General features: G+C 37.4%; 2 protein-coding genes and 1 long non-coding RNA gene across 6 annotated transcripts in view; 2 read left to right on the top strand and 1 right to left on the bottom strand.

Annotated features, from left to right (window-relative positions):
• Window positions 1-12,759, bottom strand: part of LOC106081700 (double-stranded RNA-specific editase Adar) — a 372,583-nt gene extending 359,824 nt beyond the window's left edge. For 3 of the 4 annotated variants that reach the window (XM_059366908.1, XM_059366910.1, XM_059366907.1), the window contains exon 1: window positions 12,541-12,759. Coding sequence is in view for 1 of the 4 variants with exons in the window: in XM_059366907.1 (XP_059222890.1) it covers window positions 12,541-12,588 (48 nt within the window). In the remaining 3 variants the exon portion in view is untranslated. Of the gene's footprint in view, window positions 1-326; window positions 414-12,540 lie in introns of those variants that run through there. The other variant, XM_059366909.1, reaches the window with a different exon arrangement.
• Window positions 10,376-13,307, top strand: LOC131996840 (uncharacterized). Its single transcript, XR_009398031.1, has 2 exons — window positions 10,376-10,494; window positions 12,753-13,307. It is a non-coding gene; the product is annotated as an uncharacterized LOC131996840 (long non-coding RNA).
• Window positions 13,308-16,563: 3,256 nt separating this feature from the next.
• Window positions 16,564-18,551, top strand: part of LOC106081713 (translation initiation factor eIF-2B subunit beta) — a 51,129-nt gene continuing 49,141 nt past the window's right edge. The window contains exons 1-3 of the mRNA XM_013243882.2: window positions 16,564-16,701; window positions 16,785-16,871; window positions 16,937-17,069. Coding sequence (XP_013099336.1) covers window positions 16,643-16,701; window positions 16,785-16,871; window positions 16,937-17,069 — 279 coding nt within the window. The 5' untranslated portion in view covers window positions 16,564-16,642. The remainder of the gene's footprint in view (window positions 16,702-16,784; window positions 16,872-16,936; window positions 17,070-18,551) is intronic.

Genomic DNA, 18,551 nt, shown 5'->3' with positions numbered 1-18,551 from the left:
TTTGGTGACGAAAATTTCCCAAAATAGTAACGGAAGTTTAAAAAATAGTACGTTTGGTACCGCAATTGGCACTTTTTGGTACCTTGTTTGTTAATTGAGCTAGAGCTTTAAATTTTGGAATCTAGGTACACCATGGCCACCTAAATTCGGATGCCAATAGAGTATTTGGACATTTAGAAACAAAAAGTACCAAAAGTGGTACGAAATAGGTGAACTTTGCATAGGGCGAACGGGTAGAGCTAGAACTTCGAAATTTGGCTTAAATAATTGTTGTTGCGAAGTAAAGATAGTAGATAAAAAAAAATATGAAAAATATAATGGGAAACGTTTAGTACCGTATTTGGCAGTATGTACGAGACGACTAGAGGATTTTGTTGATATTCGCTCATTTTGGTACTAAAACGTACAATATGGCACCTTCTTTGCGGGTGAGCAATAGTTCTGAAATTTGGAATACAGTTACGTCTAGGCAATATGTATAGGTACATCTTGGCAGTATGTAACGGATGACTGGACGACATTTAGGTATTAAAACAATGTACAAAATGGTACCTTATTTACAGATTAATTTAAAGACCTCAAAATTGCGTACAGTTACATCTTGATATTGGGCGTACCATCGAGCGTACAGAGAATTTATATTGACGTAGCAATTTTTTCAAATATTTTGAATTTTAAAAAATTATGAAAAAAATCTTTTTATTTCCAAAGCCCCTACAACAACAAAATTATTCAGCGAAGAAAGCTGAATTTAATGATTTTGGCATAAAATAGAACTTACTGTCAAAAGAAGTAGGATAATTGCCTTAAATTTATTTTATGGCAATTAATCTCACACCTAAGAATTTTGAGAAATATTTTTGTTGGTTTGGGATTTAAACAAAATTTTTGACTTTCGACAAGTCAATTTTCCCCCAAAACATGACGAGAAAAACAATTTTATTTGGGTTCACACGTCTAATTTAAGCTAATCCAAAGATACCTCTTTCCTAACTCGACCTAGATTTTTTCTAAGGCAGATTTATTCTTCTGTATTTCTTGTCGTTAATGCGAACTTTGGCACACGGAACAGCAGCAAGAGCCGTTGCCGTTGTCTACCGTTTGAAGCCATTAATACAACTTCCAAAAGATATTTACGCTGTGTTGGCAATCAGTGTAAAATTTAGCTGACTTTATGACCAAATGTCACCGCCGATGTGTCAGTTCCGGCAGACAACATGTACCACAATTTTCAAAAAAAAAAAAAAAAAAATGAAGTATTTTTACCAAGTACACAGTAACAAGAAGTTTTGCAATTTTCGATTTTCCAAAAAATAAAATCCTGGCTACGTCCCTGTTCAGAATGACATGTTCTCAAAAGAAAATGTATGATGGAAAAACTTTAAAATGCTAGGAAGCAGTAAAATCCATACTTGGACAACGGAATTCCTTATTCCATGTAACCCATGGCACAAACAAAAGAGTCCAAGTGCTACTAAGAATGCAGCATAACGGAAAACCTAGTAGCCAGAAGCAAGCCATAGTTTTGAAGTCAGTTATCTGAAGAACAACACGGAGAAACGTGTATTCTGCATGAAGTATGAAGGTATGAAAGATGTAGTTTTGAGAAGATAAATGTACTCAGCTTGTTTAGATCTGTTCGTTGGAAATCTAGTCTTTCTTTGTAAGTCATAGTCTGTCAACTGTTTTGAGACACTTCAGACCGAAGCCGAGAATAACTGTTAATCGACAAATTGACCAGGAATCTGTGGCTTTGTCTGGCCAGTACAGGGTTTTGACACAGTAGTAGCTTAGGCTGTGAAGGGATAATTCTCGTCCTAAGGACGGGCGTCGTGAAATCTACTCAAAACGGTCGATAACAAAACACACTACTAATTTCAGTAACCTTATTTTCTAGAACAAACACAGTGGACTTCAAATCTCTTGTAGAGATAGAAGGCTTTAGATTATGTTAGGTTAATGACATGTAATGCCCTTTGTGTAAACATTACTCCACCCGGAGACCCTAGGGTGCATTTTATTTGCAGGCTAGTCTTTATTCAATAAACCATCGCAGAATATGCCTAAAACACCTCATTGGAGACCGAACCGAGAAATCATTCGGCAATCTTTGTCTTCAATTGGCTCGTAGTGCTCTTATCTGGGGCAAACACAAAGGACCTAATGACAGTGACGGCTTTATTGCAGGTGAGTCATCCTGAGCAAAACATACCTCCCTTTGGGACCTCATCGTTCCAACCGATTACCGTAGGTTTGTTGGGGATTTCAGATTTTTATTGAGGTAGGGTGTTACCAATCATATGGAAAGCTACACATTCAATTAATGGTGAACAAGGCTATTGTAGTCATTGGAGATTTTGCAACGCTGACGAGCACTATTTCTATCTTATTCAAAACATAAAAACCTTCTCATTGATGACACTTTTGTATGTGTGTGTGACATTGGTACACTTGTTCACTAATACACTAATGTCTGCAGACACGTTTATTAGATTTTTTTTATGAAGATACCGTTACCGTCTCAGGTGAGGTAGTAGTTACATTAGTTGAGGAGATCAATTGCATTTTTGGCGCAGTACAGTAAACTTCTTCTGTTCAAGACTAAGTCGATATAAATTTATTGATAGTGCCAAAAAAAGAAAAGAAACAAGTAAAAGCGTGCTAAGTTCGGCCGGGCCGAATCTTATATACCCTCCACCATGGATCGCATGGATCTCTTCTTAGGATAAAAAGAATATAAGAAAAGAGTTGCTCTGCTATTAAAACGATATCAAGATATGGTCCGGTTCGGACCACAATTAAATTATATGTTGGAGACCTGTGTAAAATTTCAGCCAATTCGTATAAGAATTGCGCCCATTGGGGCTCACGAAGTAAAATGGAGAGAACGATTCAGAACACAATAAACACGTTTGTTGATGGTCATGAGAGAATACGTCGTACAAAATTTCAGGCATATCGGATAATAATTGCGACCTCTAGGGGTCAAGAAGTCAAGATCCCAGGTCGGTTTATATGACAGCTATATCATGTTATGAACCGATTTGAACCTTATTTGACGCAGTTGTTGAAAGTAAGAATAAAATACGTCATGCAAAATTTCAGCCAAATCAGATAGGAATTGCGCCCTCTAGAAGCTCAAGAAGTCAAATCCCCAGATCTGTTTATATGACAGCTATATCAGGTTATGGACCGATTTGAACCATACTTGACACAGTTGTTGAATATAATAACAAAACACGTCGTGCAAAATTTAATTTTAATCGGATAAGAATTGCGCACTCTAGAGGCTCAAGAAGTCAAGACCCAAGATCGGTTTATATGGCAGCTATATCAGGTTATGGACCGATTTAAACCATACTTGGCACAGTTGTTGGATATCATAACAAAACACGTCGTGCAAAATTTCATTCTGATCGGATAAGAATTGCGCACTCTAGAGGCTCAAGAAGTCAAGACCCAAGATCGGTTTATATGGCAGCTATATCAAAACATGGACCGATATGGCCCATTTACAATACCAACCGACCTACACTAATAAGAAGTATTTGTGCAAAATTTTAAGCGGCTAGCTTTACTCCTTCGGAAGTTAGCGTGCTTTCGACAGACAGACGGACGGACGGACGGACATGGCTAGATCGACATAAAATGTCGCCACGATCAAGAATATATATACTTTATGGGGTCTCAGACGAATATTTCGAGTAGTTACAAACAGAATGACGAAATTAGTATACCCCCCATCTTATGGTGGAGGGTATAAAAAGAAATATACAACAGCTTTCGTGAAACATAAATGCAATTATCTGGTGTTTATTAGAAGAATGGATTAAGTAGCCAGTTGTCTGAGAAAGAAACCATGAAGAAGTCCGAATCGGTTTAACTCCATTTTTTTTGGTGCAAAACCGTATGCCATTGGCACCAGTGGCTTATATCGTGACTTTTTTCTATGGCGAACGTTCAACCCAACGAGCCATAACTATTTAACAGTTGGGCATATATTTTGCTCTTGCTATAGTAAAGTCTCTTCTCCCCAACAGTCGAAAGCACTAAAGTTCTGGACTCTGGGCATATTTTCTTTTGGATTCTGGAATTTTGTCACCCTAACTAGAAGCTTGCCATCATTATATCATAATACACAAAATCTTAGAAGTATATTTTAAATTATTTAAAAAAGCTGTATATATGTATGTGTATAACTATTTTCTTTAATTGAATAATGAATATTTCCTGCTTTATACACATACGTAGCGCAATATCGAACATATTTGATTTCTTTTCTCATAAATATTTTATTTCAAATACCATTTTACTGATGCCGTATTTTAAATGTACTAACCCTTTCTAAAGTTAGAGCTCTGAGATTAGACAGGTTAGGTAATATAGTTTTTTCCCGGCCGATGAAATGTGCATCGGTATTACACATTCCAAATTATTTTCGGTGTTTCCACCCAATAATAATTAATAAGCTTTTCAATTTACAATACATTTCTTCTTATTTTTTTACCTTCAATTACTGACATTTTCCATTGAGTTTATAAAAAGTAATATTGATAATTTTTTTTAAATAAATTATAAAGTATAATATGAAATTCTTATTCTTTTATCTGAAATTAAGTTTGACAGGCAGATAAAATTTGATCCTTAGACAGTGATAGAGTATTATTGGGATAATCTGTGAAATTATTAGTGCTTAAGATAACCATTGGCGTATATAGACATGTTTAACTACTATGATTACGCACGATGGAAATTGGATCAGAAAACCACGCCACATTTTGAGCTAGCCATTTTTTCATCATGTCGTGTACATTTTTTTTCTTGCGACATGTAAATTATAAAATTTTTATGAATTTTAATGACCGGCGCATAACAGGTTCATTGTGCTTGCGGTCATAGCTTCCTCATTCAACGCAAAATATATTATCTATTTAAGGAAACACCTAAGAGGTGCATGACGCTTAACCTCCACCTTACCTTAGTACAACATGAGACAAATCGCCTCTAGTCCTTCCTTAATATTGGGTTGCCCAAAAAATAATTGCGGATTTTTTAAAAGTAAATGCATTTTTAATAAAATTTAGAATGAAATTAAATATACTTTTTTTACACTTTTTTTCTAAAGCAAGCTAAAAGTAACAGCTGATAACTAACAGAAGAAAGAATGCAATTAAAGAGTTACAAGCTGTGAAAAAATTTGTCAAAGCCGACTATATGAAAAATCCGCAATTACTTTTTGGGCAACCCAATATAACATATTCTGCTGTAATCTACCCCGTCTGTTATTCCAAATGAAGACTTTAGACAGTAACGTTCTTAGACCCTGACAGACGCTAAGGATCTTTACACGCACACACAGATTTATTAGTCCAGATCTAGAAAAAGCCCCTGAAATATGGGTCGTGGGTGTAGTTTAAGCCCACCGTATCTAAAACATTTTGTTTTCAATCGTCTTTAGTCTCTTTTTTTTTCCTCAAACAGTCCTGTTATGTCATCTCACAGCATGTCCTAACGCCTCTATTCACTCCAGTGCCACACTGAAACCAAGGATCCCTTTCAATTCAAACTTCATCTTCAGATTTAAGAGTCTATATTTGGAAAACCATATTCGGGATAACCACCATTGATTGAATTTATAGATGTTTTCCCAGAATTCCCATCCAATCATTCAGTGTCTTAGGAGAACATGGAGCCCTTCTTCCAATTACATACAAAAAACAAGTAAAATCGTGCTAAGTTTGGCTGGACCGAATCTTATATACCTTCCACCATGGATCGCATTGGTCAAGTTCTTTGAATGAATTTTTCAAATATATATGAGCTATATCAAGTTATTGATCGATTTGGTCGTACTTGTCATTGATGTTAGAAGTCATAGAAAAATACCACCTCTAAAATATCAAAATATCTAAAATATCAGTTTATATAGTAGCAATATCAGGTTATGAATCGATTTGTACCATACTTGGCACAGTTGTTAGAAGTCATACCAAAACGATATATGCAACATTTTAGACAAATTGAATAAGAATTGCGCCATCTAGAGGCTAAAGAAGTCAAATCGAGATATCGATTTATATGGCGGTTATATCAAGTTGTGGACAGATTTTGATTATACTTGCCACAGGTGTTAGAAGTCATACAAAAACGACATGTGTTAAATTTCAACCAATTTCGCCCATTAGAGGCTCATGAATTGTATCGGTATGTCGGTTTATATAGCAGCTATTTCGGGTAATGGACTGATTTGGACCATACTTATCTTTTGTTATTGGAAGTCATACCAAAACGATGTGTGCAAAATTTCAGCTAAATCGGATAAGAATTGCGCACTTAAGAAGCTCAAGAATTCAAGACCCAAGATTGATTTATGCAAATGCAAAATTGCCCATGAACATTCCATTAAGGTACACAGGCAAACTTCTTACATATCAATGAGTGTTGTCCGATTCAAGTCTAGACTCAATGATAAGGGGCCTCTTTTTAAAAGCCAAGCACAAACGACGTGCCGCAGTGCGACGCCTCTCGGTTGAAAAGTTTATATGCCATCTATATCAAAACATGGACCAATTTCGCCCATTTGCAATATCAACCGCCCTACACTCGTAAAAAGTATTTGCACAAAATTTCAAGCGTCTAGCTTTACTAGATCGACTTTAATGTCATGGGGTATTAGAGGAATATTTCGAGGTGTTAAAAGCTTTTGCTGTTTTGAGCGTTGAATTGAAAAATGCAACTCTGCAAACAAAACCCACAAAAGCAACGCGGAAAAGTTAAACAGTTTTTACCTTTGACGCTACTTCAAGTGTGACAACGCAGAACGACACTCGATTTCACCCGTCAATGCTGAAAATTCCTTAACTTAAACGCGTGGCTTTTGATTAGTTTGCAGAGTTGCATTTTTCAACACAACGCTCAAAAAAATCTAAACGCGCTCATTCTGTTTGACCTTTAACCCGGTATTAATATATGACTGTTTTGTGGAGTGCAGGAAATATTATATAAAATTGCAAAACAAAAAAGTTCTGGATAAGTATCCAGTATTCTTAAGTTGTACATTTGTTTCCAGGAATGTCATGGCAATGTAGAATGGCAAATGAACAAAGACGCCTATTGTGAATGGCTAAGTAAATTTAAAGCCAGTTATCTATAAAATTACATTCCCAAATCTTAATAAATGTTATTTATTTTTAATGCCAAAACTGTTTTGCAGGTTTTTCTACAACTTTTAAAAATCTTTTTTCCTAGAATTATTATCACAAACAGCTTTACCACTTTAAAATCATCCTCCATAAAATCAGCTGATGCGAATTTGGCTGTTAAATAGACAACTATTACTGGTTTATAAAAAAAAAGACAAAACCACATCTTCAAATGTGATATTAAAATTTTTAGATGTGCAACATACCGAAACGCTGAGATAAATTAACATCGTTCGACTTTCGAATTGTAACTAACAGAGTTCTGCAATCAGTAAAACCCGAACGTATATTTAAGTGAAGTAGGTGCCTAATAATTGTCTATTTATTTTGTTGTTGTTGTAGCATTGTGTTGTACACCGAGGCGGCAGTCCTTGGCGATGAAGGATTACATCGGGTCAATCCGGTACGTACAACCGGCTGCCATGGGATTGGTCTTTTTATTTTAGTCTTATACTGTGCAAGTCAGAAGTTGTGGATAGAATTTCAGTGTAATGTTGGACTGGATATCATGAGGATAACAAATAATAATCGTATGATCGTGATTTTCACTAGGTATACCTATAGTTCTAAAATAAAACACAACATCGATTATGCGTATCTAGGTACCTACCTATTTCAAAAGTACCTATGTAGGTGTGCATATTAAGATTTTAATAGAAATATAATATAACATCTGCCAATAGTATATCTAAATGTCATTTATCAAAAAATAAATAAACAACACTGCACTATAGCTTCAAAACAAAAATTACCTTACAATAAATTTTCATTTTACAAAAAAAAGGCGCCATACACATGTGCTATAAACACAACACTTTTAGATAAGGTGACAAACAGCAGCAGCAGCATATCTTTCAAAAACAAACATTTGTTAGCACACTCACCCCCCATCCACCCATCAGGGAGAAAAAAAAACAAACACAATTCATTATAAATTGTTGTGGTGGTATTAAAATAAAACATGTATTATGCATGGCAAACAGTTCTAATTAGTTTTTAGTATGGCAGTGGTGACCGGGTGGTTTAGTCAAATCAGAAAATTAAAAAAGAAAAGAGAAATAATCCCCTAAAACTATAACACAAGCATAAACGGCATTGTACGAAACAAACCCACCACCCCCTTTTTGGCTGATTCAAATGCTTGCGATTGTTTGAGTGTGCGTTTGTAAGCTCTGCTGCTGCTGCTGCAACTAGAAAAAAATTAACGCCAACACAGTGGCATCACAAACCAGATGACAATGACAACAAGAATAACACGCGAGCGAAAATTAAGGGAGAGAGAAAACCAGCCAACGAGAGCGAGCATATGAGCTTAATGGGAGCAACTTGAAGAAAACAACAAAACAAAATGAATGAGCTATGGAAATGTAACAACGATAATTCTTTAGAAAGGGGTGGTGGGTGGTGGAGAAGATTACCAGCTTCAGCAGGCAAAAATGCAAAAAGCAAAACATGAAAATAAAAATCAATAAGAATGATAAACCGGGGAAAAACAACACAACAATAAAGAGCAAACATAGCATGTTGTTGATGCTTGCTTGCTCTGCTCCATCATTTCCCGGAGAGAACGAGACCGCGAGAGTCGTCTGCTGCAATGCCGCAAATTTTTTTGTACACGAATGAGCATAACATAAGCGAATGGAGGAAGAAAACACACACTTCACATACATACAGCCAGAAAACATAAAAGGCCGGGACAGGTTTTTACGGCCAGGCTGCTCGCTGACTGCTAGGCTAGATGGCTACAGCTGCGGCTGCTGCTACGGCCACTGCTGCTGCTGCCTCTTCCTTGCTGCAGATGAATGACGAAAAGGGAATGAACGAAAAATATTACACGAATTTTCAGGGTTCTTCCATCATCAAAAAACAATTTCTTACGCCATTTCCTTGCGAAAACTTTTACTTTTTATTTTGCATATTAGAGCATGGTTCTGCTCCTGCAATGACGTTATTTCAACGATATGATTATGTCGTCGTTGCGGGAGCTGAAAACTATATACATACTTATATGTCGTCCACCTTCGTACTTATTTTTAAATACTATATTGCAAAAAATACTTATTCACAGATTACACATTTTTTTCTTTGCCCCTCTTGCAATGAAATGTTATGATATCTTTCACACACCACACACACACACACACACAAACTCCTATACAAACACTTTCTTAATAATATTCACTACTAATTGAATTAGGGCCTTTTTGTTGAGTCTAAATTGTTTATTTAAATATGACGCTTGAATACATTTATGACAAACTAAGTAAGTGTATATATTTTTTTTGTTCTTATTTTTTTCATTCATTCAAAAAAGAAATTACAAATATTTCGTACAACAAAACAACAATGGGGGGAGGCAGCAGTTAGTACGAAATATCACACAAACTACAGTGACTGCTAAAAGTATACATAGATACATAAGTGTTAGTTGAAAGTTTAATGCCATAGCACTGGTGTTTGTCTTGATTTTCACAGAGTAATGGAGATAGGTACTAAATCATATAAGTCCTTGTAGCTAGATAAATCCTATTATTTGGAAAATTGTTAAATAAATAGGTATGAAATTAAATGAAAGACAATGACAAGTACTGACAGTAAAAAATCGCAAAACTTATCTTCGCTCTTTTACAATAAAAGAGCAAATGACAAAGTTATAGTTGTTTATTTTAATTATTTCTCTTCGAAGCAAGTAGCGTTGCCAAAAAGTTATAAATTAAATAAGATTCACACTTCCCCAAATAGAAATAGAAAAACGAATCATAATACGGAAGATTAGACCAATGGAATAATATATACGTGGACATAACCATAATCCTTCCCATTAGAAATGATGGCTTCGCATTGCATGATATGAAAAGGGGTTTTAGCGGTAAGCGATTCAAACATTAGTTAAAATAACCTATGAGGCCTAACTAACAGATGGAGACAGCAAAACTAGCAGACTAGGCGATTGAATTCGTTTATTCACTCCAAGTGAATCAACAACAGTCCCAGCGAACGAAATGTCTGATGTCAGAAAAATCTGAACAAAGTCTTCCGACAAGATCTTACTGAGTTCATTCCGAATTCTGTTTGACATTCTGATGGAAGTTTAGTTCAGACATTTCTGAACGATGTCTAAACGTCTTGTCGTTTTTTTTTTCAGTTCGAAAAGAATTCTTAACGATGTCTGAACTCCGTGTCGGATTTTTTTGTTTATTTTTTGTACTTAATTCTTCCCATATATATTTGTTTGAACCGCAGGTTGTTGTGCACCGAAGCACCAACCCTTGCCGATGAAGGACTCCATCGGGTACATAGAACCGGCTGTCATGGGATTGTGTTTGAAGCGTTTTTTTAATTTTGTTTATTCAGTTGTTATGTAATTCCGAAGGAATTCTGAAATCTCTATCGGATGTTTTTGTTTTGTGTTTAGTTTTGTTCTTTTGAGAAATCTATACGACGAGTCGGAATACGGTCAGAACTCTTAACGACAACTCTGTATTCCATCTCGAATTTCCCAAAATTTTAGTTTTAGAATTCCGTGCGACGTGTCGGCTAAAACATAAGAATTTTCTCCGCGAATTGGATCAGAGAACTCTTCAACTACTTATATATTTTGGGCTACAAATTCGGACAGGCTTCCGATTTGAATTGTGATAATTTTGTACGATTGTGTGTTATTGCCCATTTCTATCTAGAAATTAGTAGCATGGTGGTGATAAGCGTAATTTATATTTAGAGTACTTTAAGAACTAAAACTTAATTGGCGGTATTGTTATGCCTACTGTAATGTGACTATCTTCTACCCGTTGAAAAAGCATCATAATTTGCTATTTTTTGGCAAAAAAAAAATCGTAATAACAGGAGGCAAGTTCCTGACCTCGGCACGGGATAGCTGTGAGCACCACACCGGCAGTCGAGGACAATCAGCGGTATCGTGCGGAGAGGCCGGGAGCCGCCGGCTCTAGCGCAAATACTGAGTGCCTATGTTGCTCGATATGCTCGGGTTATTGGCGCCTTTAAATAACCAATGGCCACATTGTGATCGGTGATCCGTCCTCTGGACCGGCTTGCTCACCTACAGGAGCTGGACGAGGATCGCCCCCTCCACATCAAATGTGTTACGATTGCACCTATTGCCAACAAGAGCTACCCTTGATATTTGCAGTTCTCGTGATTTCTTCCCTATCAAAGATTTTGAGGATTTCCAAAAGCGGGTCTAAAAGTTTGGGTCGCAAAATATTTGTCGAGTTTGTTTAAAGAAAAAATTTTTATGAAATTTTTTCTAAAAACAAAATTTTTAAGAAATATTCTTTAAAGTCCAAAATATTTCTAACGTTTTCTGCGAAGAAAAAAATTTTCATGAGATTTCTTAAAAGAAAACTTCATGGAAATTTTGTCTTAAAAAAAATTTATTAAAATTTTTCTTAGACATAATTTCTATTGACAAAACTTTCATGAAATTTTCTCCAAAAACAAAATTTCTATGAAATATTCACTAAAGGCAAATTTTTATTAACACAAAACTTCCGTCATATTTTCTCTGAAGACTAATTTTTTATGAATTTTCCCTAAGACAAAAGTTCCACGAAAATTTTTTTAGAGACGAAATTTTCCCTGGAGACTATATGTCCATAAAATTTTTTCTAGAAATAAAATTTCAATGAAATTTTCTCCAAAGACAAAAGTTTCAAGAAGATTTCCGTAAAGGCAAATTTTTTAACACAAAATTTCAATGAATGGTTCTCAATAAAATTTGGTCTAATGACAAAATTTCATAAAAATTTTCTGAAAGGTAAAATTTTAAGGTAATTCTCTATTTCATATGATTAATAGAATCAGATTTTTTTTGTCACAAATATTTCACTAGTGAAAAGCCTTCTTAAAAACCACTATTTCGAATAAATGAAAAAAAAAACAAACTGCGTAGTGTTGTTTATTCGATTTCAATCTAGGCATTGGTATAAGCAAATTTATACTAAAAACTAAATATTGGTGTTTTTAAAGCTTTTTTAAATCCCATCATGTGTTTGGTTATATTTTTTTTTTTACGATACATATACGTCAAATTTTATCAGCTCGCTTATTTTTAAATTCACAAATTGCAGAAATCCAATCTGGACCGTATGTGTGTTACGACTTTTGTCATACACTGTTTGTGCAAGAGCAGCTAAAGCAACGCTATATAGAACGAACGACGGTAACAAATAAAAAAAAAAAACACTACACACACTCGCGTGTGTGTGTTGGTGTCATAGAATAAAACAGAACCAACAAAAATAGGGTGCAGGTTTATACAAAAAAAATGCTTTTTGTTTTTTGTTATGATGAATTTAAGGGAAATAAATCAATTTACTTTTTTCGAATGATATCTTCGCTGCTCAACTTTGGCTTTTCTTTCCATAAAGTTGATTTCGGGCACTTTAATTCACACTAATATGTACTTTCTGGTTGTAACACACAAATAAAATCAATGTAATTTGTTGTAGTATGGCTTGTGTAGTAGCTCAAGTTGTGGTATCTTTTTTTCACAAAGGTAACTTTTCTTGTTTTTAATTTTTTTTGCAGATTAAAGGCCTTTTTGCGGCTAATAACGCGTCGCGGCTGACACTATGCGATATTATTGGGCGACGTTACAACGTTACGTTTTGTCCGACAGAGTAACAATTATTAATTTTACAATTACAATTTTAACCAAGCATTATCAAGGTATTGGATTCCGGGCTTCCAGGGTTCCACTCTGTTCTAAAATTGACTTCACGGCTTGAAAACTTGAAATGGAATGATGAAAAAATCCAAGTGGCCAAATGCAGAAAAAACTGCCAATTGGAGCAGCGCTGCTTGGTGCTGCGTGACAAAATGAGATGTAAATGGTAACAGCATTTGTCTCGTTTTCGCAACGAACGCAATCCAAAAGCAATGACAATGCTGCCCACGAAGTAAACAACAAAAGAGAATGCCAAATCCATTCACTGGAATTGATATCCCAGAATATTCTTCATTTTCCATTTCATGTATTTGTGAAAAATTAACAGATGGCGCTGTTTGCATTTACCATTAAAAATTATTCTCTGGATTTCGCAACATAAAGTTGAAGTAAAAGCTGTCATGAGCTAAAAAGCATCTCAGAGGTATATATATTTATTTTTTGTATGTTCCGTATAGACTCGAAAACAGTTGAACCGAATTTATTGTTATGTTCACAGTTGATGCAAAATGAGCCTTTGTATATAATTGGTTACTAAATCGACGTTTGACGAAGGTCAGACAAACAGATAATGTATAGCTCATGGCTGCAAGTTCTAAAGGGTGATTTTTTTGAGGTTAGGATTTTCATGCATTAGTATTTGACAGATCACGTGGGATTTCAAAGAGAAAGATGCTCAGTATGCTTTGACATTTCATCATGAATAGACTTACTAACGAGCAACGCTTGCAAATCATTGAATTTTATTACCAAAATCAGTGTTCGGTTCGAAATTTTGACAAATTTTGTTCAGCGATGAGGCTCATTTCTGGTTGAATGGCTACGTAAATAAGCAAAATTGCCGCATTTGGAGTGAAGAGCAACCAGAAGCCGTTCAAGAACTGCCCATGCATCCCGAAAATGCACTGTTTGGTGTGGTTTGTACGCTGGTGGAATCATTGGACCGTATTTTTTCAAAGATGCTGTTGGACGCAACGTTACGGTGAATGAACACATTTCGAACCGAACACTGATTTTGGTAATAAAATTCAATGATTTGCAAGCGTTGCTCGTTAGTAAGTCTATTCATGATGAAATGTCAAAGCATACTGAGCATCTTTCTCTTTGACACCATGTCTGAAATCCCACGTGATCTGTCAAATACTAATGCATGAAAATCCTAACCTCAAAAAAATCACCCTTTAGTAGTTCACTGCTTAAACCTTGCTTCAGACCACGGAGATCCAATTGGACTTCTCTGGGTGGTAGTTGACTATCCACAATGTGATGGCTGCGGGCTACCTAATGCTTTGTTATTAGATTGACGCCTAACAACAAATGGCTAACATTGCAATTACCATTACAAATTTTTGCTTCCTCAGCTCCATCATAAGCTATGTTTTGTTTGGCGAAACACTAGGTCACAGGGCCTTCACCATCCTGCCAACCTAGCGCCAGCCCATGCCTAATTCGCGCGATAATCGTTGAAAACCTGCACGCTACTAAGAAGCTCGCACAGGGCAAGGATCACTGATTTCGTACAAGGATTTATTTAATAAGGTTGCGGAAAGCGATCAGCAGATATACTATTTTTGGAATTTTTGAAAATGTCAATTTGTCCCGGCACGGGATAACTATGAGCACCACACATGCTGGAACTTTGAACTTCCATCTGTGTGGTGTTCTTCGTTATTTTGAGAAGCTTTACTGGGAGCTACTTGACGCGTCCACAGGCTGTGGATAGTGGAATGTTCCACATTGAGTAGCTGCACCTGCAGTTGCGGACAATCAGCGGTATTGAGTGGAGAGTCTCATCGAGAGGCCGGGTGGCACCGGCTCTTGCCTAGATATTGAGTGCCTATGATACTGAATACAAGGCGAGTTATTGGCACCTTAAAATATTCAATGGCCAATCAAGTTGCCCCGGGGATAGGTCGAAGGAACCGGAACGAGCTTGATTGCCTATAAGAGCTTGACGAGGATCGCCAACTCCACATGCAAATGTGGCTACAACAACAGCATGTCAATTTGTTTTATCTTAATACATTCTTCGTTGTGGTTTTTCTAGCAGTGTATTGTACACTGAGGAGGGGGCCCTTGTCGATGAAAGACCCCATCGGGCCAACCCGGTACGTACAACCGGCTACCATGGGATTGCCAATCTTTGTATCAGTCTTCTCTTATTTGTGACATTTTAAATTAGCACATGTTAACGTCTTTAGTGTTCATAAGCTCGATCCGTACTTACCAGCCATTTAATTGTGACAATTTCGTCGGTCGCCCCGTTCCACGTCGCCCCTTGATGACCCGGGAACCAGCAGAGCTTGAATTTATTCTCCAGTATTCAAAAGAGTTCTTTGCATCTTCTAACCAGTCTCGAAATCACGTCCGAAGCTATTGCATTCAGCGCCCTGGAATCAGCCGAGCCTGAATTTATTCTCCAGTATTCAAAAGAGTTCTTTGTATCTTCTAACACTCTCTCTACCTCACGTGGCCCGAAGCTATAGCCTTCAGCGCCGTCTGACTGTTCACATATATCTTGACAGTCTAATCGAACCGCCGCTCTCGCATCGATATCGTCTCTAATGCCTTCAAAAACCCGAAGACCTTCTCCTGAAAGGCGCTACACCCATTTAGAAGCTTGTACGATTTCCCGATTTTAAGGAAATCAATAAAGACTCTAAATTGAGTAGGCGTGTTGGGGCCTATTCAATTTAGACTCATCTGTAAACACAGAATGTCCCGAGTAGGGCAGGGTACCACCAGCGTAGAAATCGCTTTCCGGGAAACCGTATAAAGCCTGCCGGCATGCCTCATCTCTATTCCCCCAACACCTTAGGATATCGGTCAGAACGACTTCCCCTTATTCAATACCTTTCCCTTCAGGGACGGGATCCCTGGACCACTTTATAGACATCGCAAACTTTAACTATTAGTGTGTCCAGTGACGCCCGGTACATCCAAGTTCTTCAGCATCAGTGTTGGGGTTCCTTTGAGGACCAGCGTCTAGACGATTTTGGAAACTGTAATGGCTGTTCATCGGCTTGTAGCCCTCGTATGTGACAAGTGACTACTACTCACCCTTTTGTTTCTGAGACGTTCAATAAATTGGCGGTAAAATAATAATAAAGGCAATGCTACATCGTAAAAGGTGGCCGATATTGTCTCTACAGTAGAGAGGTTTATACCCAAGTATCCATTTAACATTGCAGGTGTTGCAATGGAAATCACCTATCTTCATTCACATTTCATTTAATGTGGAGCTATTGGTCTTTTCTGTCAAAGCCGTACGGCTCCGATGCGAATTTAAGTTAAGAACCAAGCGATTATAGCCGGACAGCAGAGGCCTATTATGAGCTGGTACTCTATTGTGTTTTGGCAAGAATTGTGAAAACACCTATATTTATTTAAATTTTTGGACCAACACAAGAAAGTTGATTGATTTTAATAGCATTTAAGTTTTTTCCACACATTTTTCATTCGTATTTTTTTAGATTTTTTCACAGTTGTGCACGGGAGAAGCACGACTAATGGCTGGTACTATGTTTTTCGCGAATATAGTACCTGAACGGTAAAACACACATTATCATGTTATGAAACTCCACCCTAATACACTCCTAGTGTTTTTTTTATTGCAGAACTAAGCGAACATGCCTATGAAATGTCATCACCATATGTTATCAATAATCTGCGTGCTGTCATTATTCAGTATTGTTTTTTTTTTGTTGATTTGTTAATTTGAGCTTATTTGCAGAGTGCCGCGGCTGAAAAAATGAAGGTATCAAAGCCCTTGCCACAAATTCAACAATTGATCCATGACATAAAAGTAAAGTAAGTTTAAATCTGTATTGGAAATATTCCTTGAAATGATGAAATAACTTACACCGCAACCACCTACGCCGCTTTCCCCACAGCAAAATCAATGGCTCATTCAATATAACCACAAAAACATTGGAACTATTCAAAAGTATCATAAGAAATGCCAAGTGGCAGCATGCAGAGTGAGTGCAATTGCAATTGCCATTAAGATATAATTATTTTTTTATTTGTCGATTTTTTTTTATAGGGAATTAATGCATGTGATACGAACGCAAGGCCAAATACTTCAAGCTGCTTTACCTCAAGAAACTGTGACGGCCAACATGACCCGAAGGCTTTTGAAAATTATTAGAGAAGAATTTGATTTATTACAAGCAAAGGTAATAAAGGGGAAAGTTGACGAGTCTTTTAAAAGGAAAAACTTCGTGTTCCTAAGGGCGAACAATTAACATACTAAAATATTTCCGAATTGACCCTACACCTATACCTTCCATATTAACCGATGTGACTTGATTTCTTGAGCCGCTAGAGGGCGCATGGAATTTCCACGATAAGTTATTTTATAATATGCAACATCCACGCTCGGCTCGGATCGGTCCATAACCCAAATTGACTTCTTAAGTCTCCATTGATTCAATACCCATATGCAGTCTAATACAGTCGGTTTGTTGTTGTAGCCACATTTTCAGTGGCGTTGGCTCCTGTAAGTTAGCTCGTTTCGCCGCGGGAACTGGGTGACCATTGGTCATTTAAAGGCGCCAACGACTTGTCATATCGGGCATCATAGGCACTCAGTATTTGTGCACGATTTGTACCGCCCGGCCTCTCACTGTGACCCTCCGCTCGATACCGGTGATTGTCCACAACTGCCGTTGCAGCTATTCCGCATTCCACTATCCTCAACTTGTCGACGCGCCTGGTAGCTAAGCTTCTAGTGACAGCAATGAACTCCAAACAGATTGGAACTCAATGTTCCAGCCAGCGTGGTGCTCACAGCTATCCCGTGTCGGTTTGTTACCTCTCTCGACTCATTTGACTTCTTAAGCTTCGACAAAGCAAAATTCTTATCCAATTTAGAAAAAAAATTTTCAGTTCCTTCTATTGCAAATGCAAATTTTGCCAATGAACATTCCATTAAGGAATAGGGGCACTTCTCACATATCAATAAATGCAGTCCGATTCAAGTTTTAACTCAATGAAAAGGGGCCTCCTTTTTATAGCCGAGTCCGAACAGCATGCCGCAGTGCGACACCTCTTTGGAGGGGAGAGGAGGGGAAAAACACCGCTGAAATATTTTTCTGATGGTATCGACAGGATTCGAACCCAGGCGTTCAGCGTCATAGGCGATCATGCTTACCTCTGCGCTACGGTGGCTTCCCTTCCTTTTATTAGAGCTTCCAAGATCTCCACCAGGTATGGCCCGAATGGATTCATAGGCGTATGTATTTTCCATATCAGCCGATGTTTCTGTTTCACTTCTTGAGGCTCTAGAGGGCGCAATTTTAATCCCAAACTCAGTCTAACACACGGCACGACCTAGTTGTAAGCACCACACTTCTGGAACATTGAGTTCCAATCTGTGTGGAGTTCATTGCTGTCATGAAAAGCTTAGCTGCGAGCTAAGGAATGGAATGCTTCATATGGGGTACTTGCAACGGCAGTCGCGGACAATCAGCGCTATCGAGCGGAGAGTCTCAGTGAGAGGCCGGGCGGCACCGGCTCTAACACAAATACTAAGTGCCTATTATGCTCGATATGACAAGGCGAGTTATTGACGCCTTTAAATAACTAATGGCCACCATGTTCCGTCAGCGATCGGTCCTTTGGACCAGAAGGAGCTTGCTCACCCACAGGAGCTTGAC

The sequence above is a fragment of the Stomoxys calcitrans genome, chromosome 4 (genome assembly GCF_963082655.1).
Source record: "Stomoxys calcitrans chromosome 4, idStoCalc2.1, whole genome shotgun sequence".
In the NCBI taxonomy this organism is placed as follows: Eukaryota; Metazoa; Arthropoda; class Insecta; order Diptera; family Muscidae; genus Stomoxys; species Stomoxys calcitrans.
The sequence above is the reverse complement of the archived record's forward strand: the minus strand, read 5'-3'. Positions and strand labels throughout refer to the sequence as shown.